The 14,300-nt window shown below is 49.2% G+C and overlaps 1 protein-coding gene across 5 annotated transcripts in view; it reads left to right on the top strand.

Annotated features, from left to right (window-relative positions):
• The window catches only part of LOC126202869 (serine/threonine-protein phosphatase 2A 56 kDa regulatory subunit gamma isoform), a 408,052-nt gene that overhangs the window by 362,149 nt on the left and 31,603 nt on the right, over nucleotides 1-14,300 (top strand). For all 5 annotated transcript variants that reach the window (XM_049936933.1, XM_049936922.1, XM_049936904.1 and 2 more), the window contains 2 exons: nucleotides 12,729-12,848; nucleotides 12,928-13,055. In XM_049936933.1, coding sequence (XP_049792890.1) covers nucleotides 12,729-12,848; nucleotides 12,928-13,055 — 248 coding nt within the window. The remainder of the gene's footprint in view (nucleotides 1-12,728; nucleotides 12,849-12,927; nucleotides 13,056-14,300) is intronic.

Below are 14,300 nucleotides of genomic sequence, written 5' to 3'. Positions count from 1 at the left end.
TCATTCTCCCTGCTTGCCAGACTGTGCAGTCTACCAAAGAGAGCGGAAGATACAAGAAATTAAGACCCTGGACCGTTTAACTTACCAAGAGGCAAGGAAGGAGCTAGACCGGCTCAACCCCACATCTATGTTGAGGAGTTACGCTGCTGCAACTCTGCCGCCACCAGTTCCTGCAAAGACTCCCTTCTCAGTTGGCCCACAGAACAGTAAAGTTACGCCTGCCCCACCGCTGGTAGGGGCCACACTCTCTTCCACTGCTCCCAAAACACCCGGTTTGGGGGCAGTGGACCCCGAACAACTGGGGACATCCATCCCAGTGGTTCCCGCGCCAACGCTTCCTGTCACCTCAGCCTCTGAGGATGAGGTCGAGCTCTTTGCGTCCCCAGATGACCTCGATCTTGCCGTCTCAGAAACAATGGCAGTTGCGACGTCAGTCACTCAGTCGGTGGCAGCATGTGACTCTGTGAAGTAATTTGCTTTTTCAGTACCTTCATGCCCTTACATGACACGCTTTGTACGATCCTCCAGTGGAATTGTGGCGGTTATTTTAGCCATCTCCCTGAGCTGCGACAGCTTCTAAGCATGACGCCTGCTTTCTGCATTGCCCTCCAGGAAACCTGGTTCCCGGCAATGCGGACCCCTGTCCTTCGTGGATACAGGGGTTATTACTGCAACCGTAGCACTTACAATTGTGTGTCAGGTGGAGCCTGCGTGTACGTCCTTACCTCTGTATATAGTGCTCCTGTGCCCCTTCAAACATCATTGGAAGCTGTGGCTGGCTACCCAGGATATAACCGTCTGCAGTGTCTATCTCCCTCCAGGTGGTACAGTCTCCCTGACTGAATTGGCTGCACTTGTCGCCCAACTCCCCACGCCTTTTTTTCTCCTGGGGGATTTTAACGCCCACAATCCCATGTGGGGTGGAACGAAGGTTACTGGCCGAGGCAGAGAGGTCGAGAATCTCATCTCCCAACTCGACCTCTGCCTCTTAAACACTGGCGCCGCCACACATTTCAGTGTGGCGCATGGCACGTTCTCGACCATAGATCTGTCGTTGTGCAGCCCAGGGCTTGTACCATTGGTCCACTGGAGAGTCCATGACGACTTGTGTGGTAGTGACCATTTTCCCATCTTCCTTTCACTACCCCAGCGTCGATCCCATGAACGCCTGCCTCGATGGGCATTTAGCAAGGCAAACTGGGAAACGTTCTCCTCTGCTGCCACTGTTGAATCTCTCCCCCACGGTACCATCGATGTGGCGGTTGAGACACTGACTGCAGCGGTTGTTTCCGCTGCGGAACATACCATTCCTCGTTCGTTAGGGTGCCCCCGGCGAAAGTCAGTGCCTTGGTGGTCTCTGGAGGTCACTGAAGCCATTAAAGAGCGTCGGCGGGCTCTTCCGCGACATAAGCGGCACCCGTCTTTGGAGAACCTAATTTTTTTCAAGCGTCTCCGTGCTCAGGCACGGCGGCTCATCAAAAGGCGGAAACAGGAGTGCTGGGAGAGGTACGTTTCCACCATTGGTTCCCGTACTTCACCCTCCCAGGTGTGGATGAAGGTTCGGCGCATCTTTGGATTGCAGCACTCTACAGGTGTCGCAGGGCTTATCATCAATGGGGCGGTATCCACCGATGCCGATGCAATCTCCGAGCATTTCGCTCAGCACTATGTTCGGGCCTCTGCGTCGGGGAATTACCCGCCCGCGTTTCGCGCGCTCAAATGCCGGGAGGAAGGCAAACGGCTTTCCTTTGCTTCTCGCCACCCTGAGGCGTATAACGCCCCATTTAGTTTGTGGGAACTCCAGAGCGCCCTGGCACAGTGCCCCAATACAGCCTCTGGGCCAGATGGCATCCACAATCAGATGCTCAAACACCTTTCCCCGGACTGTCAGCGGTGTGTTCTTGCCATCTTCAACCGCAGTGGCGGGAGAGTACCGTCATTCCGGTGCTGAAGCCTGGTAAGGACCCGCTTAATGTGGATAGCTATCGGCCCATCAGCTTGACAAATACTCTGTGCAAGCTATTGGAACGCATGGTGAGTCGACGACTGTGTTGGCTGCTCGAGTCTCGGGGTCTTCTGGCTCCATGCCAGAGCGGCTTCCGTCAGGGCCGTTCCACCGCCGATACTTTGGTCTTTCTTGAGTCTGCAATCCGCACTGCTTTTTCCAGGCGCCAACACCTCGTCTCCGTCTTTTTCGATCTCTCCAGAGCATATGACACGACGTGGCGGCACCATATTCTCGCCACGTTGCACGGGTGGGGTCTCCGGGGCTCTCTCCCCATTTTTATTCAGAATTTTTTATCTATTCGGACATTGCGCGTTTTAATTGGCGCATCCCATAGTTCACTTCATATCCTGGAGAACGGCGTTCCACAGGGCTCTGTATTGAGCGTGCCCCTTTTCCTTGTGGCCATTAATGGCCTTGCAGCAGCAGTAGGGTCGTCTGTCTCACCCACATTATATGCTGACGATTTCTGCATCTTTTTCAGCTCCTCCACCATTAGTGTTGCAGAATGTAGGTTGCAGGGAGCCATACGCAAGGCGCAGGCGTGGGCCCTAGCCCATGGGTTTCAATTTTCTTCTGCGAAGACTTGTGTTATGCACTTTTGTCGGCGTCGTACTGTCCATCCCCACCCTGAGCTCTATCTTCAGGATGCCATGCTCAGGGTTGTTGACTCTTACTGTTTTCTGGGATTGCTGTTCGATGCCCGGCTTACTTGGCTTCCACATATTCGTCAGCTCGAGCGTCAGTGCTGGCAGCATCTGAATGCCCTCCGCTGCCTAAGCAACACAACTTGGGGTGCAGATCGTCACACGCTGCTGCAGCTCTACAAAGCCCTCGTGCTGTCCCGACTGGATTATGGGAGTGTGGCGTATGGCTCAGCGTCGCCCTCAGCGTTGCAACTGCTGGATCCTGTTCACCACTGTGTGGTTCGACAGGCGACAGGAGCATTCCGCACCAGTCCTGTTCATAGCCTCCTTGCTGAGGCTGGGGTTCCTCCACTTCGTCTTCGGCGTCAACAACTGTTAGCCAACTATGCTGCCCACATCCGTTGTTCGCCCCGTCACCCTAACTATCGTCTCGTTTTCGAAAATGCGGCAGTCTATATCCTACACCGGCGGCCACGAACAGGCCATACAATTGGGATCCGTGTTTCGCTGCTCCTTATTGACCTCGAGTGTTTGCCTCTTCCATCTGCTCTTCAGGTCCACCCACATACACCAGCTTGGTGTATTCGTCGGCCGCAGCTTCGGCTGGAACTTTCCCGATGGCCAAAAGATTCAGTTCCTCCTGCAGTCTTGCGCCGCCAATTCCTTGCTCTCCTAGGCGCATACCATGCCTCGGAGGTTATCTATACCGATGGCTCGATGGTTGATGGCCGTGTGGGGGTACGCTTATGCTCATGCGGACTATGTCGACCAGCACTCCTTGCCGGAAGGCTGCAGTGTTTACACCGCAGAACTGACAGCCATTTTTCGTGCCCTTGAGCGTATTCGTACCAGCTCTGGAGAGTCCTTCATCATTTGCAGTGACTCTCTCAGTAGTCTGCAGGCTCTTTACCAGTGCTACCCACGCCATCCCATTGTTGGTGCCATCCAGGGGTCCATTCACGCTCTTGAACAGCGTGGTCGTTCGGTGGTGTTCATATGGACCCCGGGACACGTTGGGATAGCGGGAAACGAACTCGCCGACAAGTTAGCCAAAGAAGCTACCCGCAAACTGCCGTTGGAGATCGGCCTCCCGGCAACTGATCTCCGAACGGTTTTGCACCGTCGGGTCTTTGGGATGTGGGGAGACGAATGGCGCACTCTGTCTGCACCCAACAAGCTGCGGTAGGTAAAGGCGACCACGACTGTGTGGGGTTCCTCCATGCGGGCCTGTCGCAGGGATTCTGTTCTGTGTAGGCTCCGCATTGGTCACTCTTGGCTGACGCAGGGTCATCTGCTGCGTCGAGAGGACCCCCCTCATTGTCGCTGTGGTGCGAACATGACGGTGGCCCATATATTGTTGGAATGTCCTCTTTTAACCGCTCTCAGGCGTGATTTTAATCTCCTGGGTGATTTATCCTCTCTTTTAGGTGACAATGTCTCTATGGCAGATCGGGTTTTAAGTTTTATTCGCGCAAGTGGGTTTTATAGGTCCATTAAAATTTTTTTTAACATCACCCTCTTTTGAGCTGTATCTTTTAATTAGTTTTGTGTTGTAATTCGACTCCACCCTAAACTTTTAAGCTGGAGGTTTTAACGTGTTGCAGAGTGGCTGGCTCATCCTATTATTTTCGTGATCAGCCAGCCACAGTCCTCTGCTGTGCAGTTTTAATTCCTTCTGCCTTTGTTCTCTATGTTGTTTTTGTTGCTGTGCTCTGTTTTCCGTGTTGTCTTACAATGGATCATGGGGCTTTTCTTCCCCCGGAATTTTTCTTTTAGTGCTTCACCTGACTGGTGGATAGTTTCCCTGTGCTCTGTGTTTTTATGAAACAAGGGACCGATGACCTTTGTAGTTTGGTCCCTTTAATCTTTAACCCAACCAACCAACCAACACCTCCTTCAGAAAATACAAACACATTCACACAAACAGGCACACCTCGTGCACACGTGCCTACTATCTCCAACCCCCCCCCCCCCCCCCCAGGGGTCCACAACTCCTTTGTGGATACGTGCGTGGCGAGCACGGGGCCCTGAGCCATTGCAGCCTTCTTTCTCTCCAGGGCTGCATTTCCTTTCCCTTCCCCTCCTTTCCCCTCCTTGCTCCTTTCCCGTCGCCCTCTCCTCTCCCTCCCTTGGTGTCCTTGCTTATGTTGGCCCCCGCTATCCTCCTGGTTCTGTTGGTTTTCCAATTCGGCTTTGTTGCATCATCATCTCCTCCTTTTGGCATTCCTTGGTCCCCCTCTGGGGTTTGACCTCCATCACAAAATTTCTCCTCCGTAGTGTGAGCCATTTGGGGACGAACACCTTACCTAGTGTCTCCGACGTGCGCCCTCCTAATATATTCCACCTTTTCTTTCGCGTCGTTGTCTGATACTAGGGTGCATAGCCAGCACGGTAGCCAGCCGGTGTGGTGGGGTCGCTATGTACCCTTTTGGTTGAGCCCCTTGAAGACACAGGGATCACACTTCTGATACCTGAGCTGTGACCTCCTCATGCATGCCTTGGAGTGGTTGCTCGTCATCCTGGAGCATCGGAACTCCCGGCAATGGCCGCCGTGCCAGACGGCCCTTACTGTGGCTGGGTGGCGCCCGTGAGGAGAGCCCCTGATCAGAGTGGGTGGTATCAGGGCGGACGCTATGCAGATGAAACGCATACAGGTCCAAAACTCTGGCCGTTCTTCTGCGGCCGTCTCTCTGCGTGGAACTGATTCCTCAAGTGCTGCTTCTCTTGCCCCCTTCGGCCTTCCCTTCCATGGCTACCCCCTGGGAAGAGGGTCAGGCCCGTCGGCTAGGGGCAAAACCTTTCCCCCGTTATCTAGTTTGCACCAGGACTGATGGAGATACTTTCACCAATACCAAACCTTTGTTCTTTGTGGAACACATTGAAGACAAGTTTGGCGAAGTGGACTCCTTGAGCAAGATGCGGTCGGGTTCGTTGCTGATAAAAACTGCTTCAGCTGGCCAATCTGCGGCCCTTCGTGCCTGTACCCATCATGGCACAATTCCTGTGTCCATTACCCCCCACCAGTCTCTAAATGTGGTACAAGGTGTGATTTTTCACAGGGACCTCATCCTTCAAACTGATGAGGAACTTCGGGACAATCTCGGGCGGCAGGGTGCTCACTTTGTTCGGTGTGTTCAGAAGGGTCCTAAAGACAAATGTGTTGATACTGGTGCCTTTATCCTGGCCTTTGAAGGGGATACCCTCCCTGAGAAAGTTAAGATTATGGTCTATCGCTGTGATGTGAAGCCATACATCCCACCTCCTATGAGGTGTTTTAAGTGCTTGCGTTTTGGACACATGTCTTCCCGCTGTTCACAGGCCCCTCTCTGTGGTGACTGTGGACATCCACTCCATGAGGGGAGTCCCTGTGTTCCCCCTCCTGTGTGTGTAAATCGTCATGGTAGTCATTTTCCACGTTCACCAGATTGCCCTGTATATAAGAATGAAAAAAAGATACAAGAGTATAAGTCCCTCGATCGTTTAACCTACACAGAGGCCCGTAAGAAATATACACGACTTCACCCTGTGACCATGACATCTAGTTACGCCTTGGTTACATCTACACCCCTTCCTCCCCCTTCCTTACCCCCATCCCGGACCCTTCTCCTCTGGGTGCTGCTCCCCCTCCCCAGCCGGAGAAGTGTGCCCTCCTTCGGTGTCTGCCGGTCAAGGGCGCCTCTCCCGGGATGCCCCTTCCTGGCACCTTCCAGGCCAACGGTCTGCTGCCGCGCGACGATTGCGAGAGCCGCAGTCTGTCGGCCCCCAGGTCGCCCGGTCTCTTTCTGTTCCTGATCTTGCTGCAGCTGGCTCCTTTATGCCACACAGCCCTCCTCGATCTCAGCCTGAAAAGAAGAAGAAACATAAGTCCTGGGACAAAGAGCCTCTGGTGTCACTGGAGGTCCCTTCCCCGACTTCACAACCGGATTCTGACCTGTCGTTCATGGATGTCGCCCCCTCCTTGTCGGTGACGGGTGGGGACCCGACGGTATGACTGGATTTAGCGTGTTCAGCCCCCATTTAAACCATCGTTCTGTGGTTCTCCAATGGAATTGTAATGGATACTATCGTCACCTTCCAGAATTGAAATCCCTTCTTTTGTCCTACTCTGCAGCTTGTGTTGTGGTTCTCCAGGTATCTCATTTTACTGATGCTCACTCACCAACCCTCCGTGGGTTCAGTGTTTTCTGTCGAAATCGGGTCGGACCCCTGCGGGCTTCTGGTGGCGTTTGTACGTTGGTCCGTACAGACATTGCTAGCATGTGGATTCCTCTTCAAACTACATTGGAAGCGGTTGCTGTTAGGGTCCACTTAGGCTCTGCGGTCACAGTTTGCAATCTTTATCTCCCTCCTGACAGGACTCTTACACCTGCTGCCTTAACTGCCCTTCTTCAGCAACTTCCTCCTCCTTGGGGATTTTAATGCTCATCATCCCTTGTGGGGCAGTGCCTTTCCATCTAGATGAGGTCTTCTTATAGACCAATTTATTGCAGACCACGACCTGTGCCTTCTTAATGATGGCTCCCCTACTCATTTCAGTGCCGGTCATGGTACCTTTTCTGCCATTGATCTTTCTCTTTCTTCTCCCTCTCTCCTCCCTTCATTACACTGGTCGCCACACGACGACCTTTGTGATAGTGACCATTTCCCGTTGATTATCACGCTCCCTTCCCGCTCCCCGATGGACAGGTTACCTCGTTGGTCTTTCCAACGCACCGATTGGCCTCTATACACTGCACAAGTCGTGTTTTCTCCCTCTTTGTCGGGTTGTATTGATGATGTCCCATGGTGGGGTACGACCATTGCCATTGCCATCCGTGATCGCTGTCGAGCTTTGCAACACTTTAAGAGGCACCCATCCGTAGCCAGCCTTACTACCTTTAAACGCCTCCGCACTAAAGCCCGTTATTTAATCAAACAGAGCAAGCGGATATGTTGGGAACGATTCGTTTCTTCCCTTGGTTCTACTGTCCCTCTGTCACAGGTATGGGCTACACTTCGCTCTCTCCAAGGTTGCCATTGGCAGTCCACCCTCCCAGGCCTTCACCTCCCAGATGGCATTTGTACGGACCCATTAGTTCTTGCAGAACATCTTGCGACCCATTTTGCAGTGGCATCAGCGTCAGCCTCCTATCCAGCTGCTTTCCTTCACCAAAAACAGCAGGCTGAAGCTTCCACCTTATGTTTCACCTGTTACTGAATGGGAATTTCTTTCTGCTCTATCTTCTTCTCATGATACGGCCCCTGGCCCAGATTCCATTCATAACCAACTGCTTCAATATCTCAGTGCTCCACAACGGCAACATCTTCTTCGGGTGTTTAACCGTATCTGGCTCCAGGGTGACTTCCCTTCTCAGTGGAGGGATAGCATTGTGGGTCCTGTCCTTAAGCCTGGTAAGAACCCCCTATCTGTTGACAGCTATCGGCCAATTAGTTTGACCAAAGTTGTTTGTAAGTTACTTGAACGGATGGTAGCCCGTCGGCTCAATTGGGTCCTCGAATCTCGGGATCTATTGTCCCCTCCAATCGATCATTTACTTCGCTTGGAATCCGCAGTTCGGCAGGCTTTTTCCCAGTGCCGCCATTTGGTTGCAGTGTTTTTTGCCCTACGCAAGGCCTATGACACGGCCTGGTGCCATCACATCTTACTTACCCTTCATCAGTGGGGTCTTCGGGGCCCACTCCCGATTTTTATCCACCAGTTCCTGATCCATCGGTCATTCAGAGTTAGAGTTGGTACTGCTTTTAGTTCTCCACGGACCCAGGAGACGGGCATCCCACAGGGTTCTGTCTTGAGTGTCCTTCTTTTCCTCATTGCTATCGATGGACTTGTGGCCTCTGTCGGTCCCTTGGTCACCCCTGCCCTGTATGTGGACGACTTCTGCATTTGGGTTAGTTCCTCCTTGATGGCATCTGCAGAACTGCAGCTCCAGGTAGCTATACGGCGTGCCTCTGCATGGACCCTCTCACACGGGTTTCAATTCTCTCCTTTAAAATCGCGGGTGGTCCACTTCTGTCGCCGTACTACGATCCACCCTGATCCAGAGCTCTATCTCGCTGCACAACGATTGCCTGTGGTCCCACAGCTTCATTTCCTGGGTCTTCTTTTCGACAACAAGCTCACTTGGCTGTCCCATATCAGACTCCTGAAGGTAGGATGTTTCCGTAAACTCAATGTCCTTCGCTTCCTTGCCCACTCCTCTTGGGGTGCGGACCGTTCCCTCCTTCTCCGTCTTTATCGTGCTCTAGTTCTGTCTCGTTTGGACTACGGTTGTGAAGTTTATGGTTCAGCTGCTCCTTCCACACTGCACGTGCTGGATCCAGTCCACCATCGTGGTATCCGTTTGGCCACCGGTGCCTTCCTTACTAGCCCTGTTGATAGTCTCCTGGTTGAAGCTGGGATTCCCCCCCCCCCCCCCCTTCTCTTCGGCGGTCTCAGCTTCTGGTGTCTTATGCACTCACTATCCGTTCCTCTCCCACTCATCCTTCCTATTCTATCCTGTTCCCAGACCATGGACGTCGCCCACCCGACTCCCGCCCTCGGGTGGGTTTACCGGTTGGGCTCCGCCTTGCGTCTCTTTGCCGTGATTTTCAGCTTCCTTCTTTGTCCTGTCTTCCTCGCTCCCTCCCCTCCACCCCTCCTTGGTTAGTTCCTCGGCCTCGAATTCGGATGGATCTCCGCCGAGGTCCGAAAGATTCCATTCCTCCGGTGGTGTTCCGTTCCTTTTTCCGCCAAATTTTATGGGAGTTTCGGGATGCTGTTGTTTTTTACACTGATGGCTCTAAATCTGCTGATCATGTTGGGTATGCCTTCACGTCCTCTGTTGGAGCGGAAAATCATCTGCTGCCACCTACATGTGGGGTGTTTACTGCGGAATTGGTGGCAATTTCCCAGGCCCTTACCTTTATTAAACAGTCCCAACACAACCGCATTTTGTTATGTACGGACTCGATGAGTGGCCTTCTTGCTATTGACTGGTGTTTTTCGCGCCATCCCTTGGTCTCTGCCATCCGTGACCATCTCGCTGATATTCACCGTGCTGCTTGTTCCATTGACTTCCTTTGGGTCCCTGGCCATGTGGGTATCCCGGGTAATGAGCTCGCTGATCGTTTAGCTGGGGGAGCAGTCACTTATCCCCCATTTTCTGTAACCCCTCCTGAAGCGGATTTACGGCTTCACATCAAATCCCACTTCGCACAGTCATGGGCCAATTCTTGGGAGGCTACTCCCCTGTCTAATAAACTTCGAGCGATTAAGGTGACACCAGGCCCGTGGCGTTCTTCCTTTCCCCTCTCCCGAAAGGACTCGACCACACTGTATCGTCTCCGCATTGGCCATACCAGGCTGACCCGTGGTTTTCTTTTGCGTGATGGGCCACCCCCACTTTGTGGTTGTGGAGCCTTCCAGTCAGTAGCCCACATTTTGGTTGAATGCCCCCTTCTTTTGGCTCTGCGTGCAAAGAACAGACTCCCCCACACTTTACCTTTGATGTCGGCTGACGATTCCCGGATGGTCTCTCTGGTTCTCGGTTTCCTCCGGGAAAGTGGTTTTTATTCTCAGTTGTAAGGTTTTTAATCTCTCTCTGGTGTTGGGGCAGGGCGGTGAGTGTTTGGGTGTCTCCCACTGTAATCCGTGTTCGGAGATTCCCGATTCACCTCCCTGACCGAGATCCTCTTTTCTTCCTCCTTTACTCTGTTTTTTTTTAAAGGGCTGGTTAGTCTCCTTTTTCCCATACATATTTCTACATTCTAGCGGTTGCACCTTTTATGTCACAGGTGGTCTTGCCTATGCTGCTTCAGCATAGCGTTGGGTTCGTTCTCTTGCCAACTTCCCTCATTTTGTTTTTACCAATGACAACATGACTGCGCTTTTACGTTTTTACCTTTTTCCCGTTTTATTGTTCTGGCGTTCCTCAGATATCCCATTAGCGGAATGGAGCATATTTGAAACAAGGGACTGATGACCTTGCTGTTTGGTCCCTTAAACCTCAAACAACCAACCAACCAACCAACCAACCTATCTCCAACCGCTGTGATAATCTTTCGATGATACCATTCATTTTTTCAACTGCTCTTACAATTTCTTAACCCTGCTCTTACAATTTGTTAACCATCTCTGACATAATTACAGTGTCATCAACAAACTGCAAAGTTTTTATTTTTTCCCCCTGACCCTTCATTTCTTTTCCAAATTTCTCCTTTGTTTCTTGCACAGCTTCTCAGTGAAGACATTAAATTACATAGATTCCCAAATAAAATTTCATACCTGGAAACAATAAATTGCGAACTGCATGTATTAATGTGGTGATTATTTCAACAGTATACTTCGCCATTTTACAGTAAACGATATTAAGATTGTGTCTTACTGAAAAAGTTGTATTTTGGAAGAGCCATTCTCAGATTATCATTTCAAAAATACTTTCAACAAGATTCCCCCCCTTATGTTCATACATTGTGTCATAAATGTGAAATTTTGCAAGGAATAATATGAAGTAGTCAAAGTCCCCATAGGACACATCAGTGTAAATGAAGGAACAGACATGCTGATTTGTAACAGATCTGGCTACTGCCAGTTGTTGTGGACATTGCAGAAGTAGCCAGCATTTTATTTTGTATGAAACAGACTGTTTTTTAAAAAAATAATACAGTTGAATCTTACAAGTTAACACACAAATAAATGAGGCACTGGTGGAAGTAAAGCTGTGAGGACGGGGCGTGAGTCGTGCTTGGGTAGCTCAGATGGTAGAGCACTTGCCTGCAAAGGGCAAAGGTCCCGAGTTAGAGTCTCGGTCCGGCACACAGTTTTAAATCTGCAAGGAAGTTTCATAAATAAAAATGTCCATCAACTGCTTTTATTAGATTTTGCACTAATACATATGAGAGTTTTTCATTTATCATCGTATTTATGAGCAGGAGAAGAATTTGGGAGAATTCCCTTCAGAGGCGTCTCATTCCACATAAGCTTCAGCTAACAGGATAGAACACTAGTCCTTATTTGCTTTCAGAATAAGACTGAATGCAAATTAGGACGTTCGCAACACATCTTCCAAAGCAGTAGTATTTACCACTTTACAAAGTTCAAATGTTAGAAAAACACTTCGAAAAGAGATATGGTGAAGACAGCTGGCCATGGCCCTAATAAAGAAAATGAGCTTGGATGTACCAATGAACTGATTTATGGGTTCCCTGAAAATTGAGTGCACTATGGAATTTGATTAGCAGTGGTCTAGTCTTGAGAGCCTTTAGGTTTAAAAATTTGATACATTATCTATTTGCTAACTAAGAAAAGCTGTTGAATTCTGTCAGGCAAAACTAGGAAAATTTGATTCTGGAAGGTCGGAAGCAGTATTTAATAATGTAACAAGTTAAGAAGAATGGCTATACAAATTTGACCCCAAAAGAAAGTGGTTGTCATATGTTTGGTTATAATCAGAAGAGTCCCACCCCGTAAAACTAAATGACCAACGAGCGTCTTGAAAAGGATGAGGTGTACCTTCTTTGCCATGACGACCATTGTTATGTATGTTGCCACAAGTAAAAAGAACTCCACCTCCGGTGCAGACAGGGTGACTTTATCTGAAAAATGGGTGATACCCATATTAAGTGCATTTATCTAGGACTATAAAATTGTCTTTTTAAATAACTGCAAGAACTCCATGTACTCTGTTCAAACTGTAAGACAATATGTGGAGCTGCAACCTTTAGAGTCTGACAGACAGTCACTACATACTATTTCTACTTATAAAGTTAAGATTAGGTTTGCTGAGTTGTTTGTGATTGTAACTGCTTTCCAAGTTGCTATAGCCTCTAATGGTCATCTCCAGCATTGGAAGACAAAACGCTAGACAGAGAAATGTGCCTCAGACCACAGCCTAATGCCAGCAAAACAAAAAAAAAAAAAAACTCTCAAAAATACAAATACCAACTGTTAAGGTCTTCATTGTGTTGTATCTTTACATTGATTGTAACAAAGTAGTTCCTTATCAGTTCTTGATAAGTAGCAATAGTTGCCAATCATTGCTTAGCAACGATGATAATAAATAGTGTATTTACAGTGTCTTGAACACTTTATCTTGTAGGTAATGTACCTGAATGAATTGGAAGAAATTCTGGATGTTATTGAACCAGCAGAATTTCAGAAAGTGATGGATCCATTATTTCGTCAACTAGCTAAATGTGTTTCCAGCCCACATTTCCAGGTACTGTGAAATTAACATATGCTGCTTACGCCTCGTAGATACAATTCTGGCATTGATACATTGAAATTGTTCCATTTAGGTGGCAGAACGGGCCCTTTATTACTGGAACAACGAATACATTATGTCTTTGATAAATGACAATGCTGCTGTTATACTTCCAATCATGTTTCCTTCTCTGTATCGCAATTCAAAATCTCACTGGAACAAGTAAGTAATTCAAACTTATGTGTACATAGAAATATTAGTACACTGGCAATTGCTTACTACTTGACATTTTCAAAACTTCAATTGTATGCTGTTCATCAAAATGGAATGTGAAATTGAGTGTGACAATAGTCATATGACAGAACAGCCATAGTTTTATAGCTGCTAGAGCTGGAATTGGTGTGACAAGAAACAAAGAAATAGACATGGTGGAGGCTAGTGATTCTGAAACTTAATGAGCAAAATACATATAAGATGCATCAGCTGTTTTGTATAACGTGTTTATCAATTATAATTACTTTGTTACTCTAATTTTTATATTGTAGTAGCCATTGATTGATAAATCCATGGGGGGCAAAAACAGATTCAAGAAAAAGTTACTACAAATATTTTAACCAGTGAACATACCTACTGTTAATTGTCAAATCGTAGTGCTGGGTGCAAGTGTAGGCTTTTGTGGCTGCCGCCATCTTCAACACTTCTGGGTGTTTTTATGTGCCGTTGTGTTGTTCATCGTTCCAATGCACATTGGTAGTTGATTTCAACAGTGGCTGAAATTTAGACATTATAGACCACATGAGAATGCAGTCTCGTACTCTGAAAAGTTTTATTGAGAATCGGCAAACAATGGATAATCCAAGTAGGAATATAACAATATTACGAAAAAATAGTTTGCTTCTCACCATATAGTGGAAATTCTGAGTTGCAGAGTGTGCGCGCGCGCACACACACACAAACACACGCGCACACACACACACACACAAACACACGCGCGCGCGCACACACACACACACACACACACACACACGTACACGTACACACGTGACCGCGGTCTCTGGCAGCTGAAGCCACACTATGAGCAGCAGCAGTGTGTGATGGGAGAGGCAACTGGGTGGGGGTAAGGAGTAGGGCGAGATGGGGAGGGGGCGGGAAGGCAGGCTGGGGTGGAGCATGCTGGATTGCTGCTCGGGACCATGTAGAGACGAGATGGAGAGAGGGTAGGGAAGCTAGGTACGGGTGGGAGGTTGGCTGGAGAGTGGCGGAGAGGAGGGGTGGGCATAGTAGAAAAGGAGAGAAGTAAAAATACTGGTGGAATCGAGGGCTATGCAGTGCTGGAATGGGAACAGGGAAGACGCTAGATGGGTGAGGACAATGACTAACAAAGTTCGAGGCCAAGAGGGTTAGGGGAACATAGCATATATTGCAGGGATAGTTCCCACCTGCACAATTCAGAAAATCTGGTGTTCG

This window comes from Schistocerca nitens, chromosome 1 (genome assembly GCF_023898315.1).
Source record: "Schistocerca nitens isolate TAMUIC-IGC-003100 chromosome 1, iqSchNite1.1, whole genome shotgun sequence".
NCBI classification, from domain to species: Eukaryota; Metazoa; Arthropoda; class Insecta; order Orthoptera; family Acrididae; genus Schistocerca; species Schistocerca nitens.
Note: the sequence above shows the minus strand (reverse complement) of the source record. Positions and strands in the feature narration are given on the sequence as shown.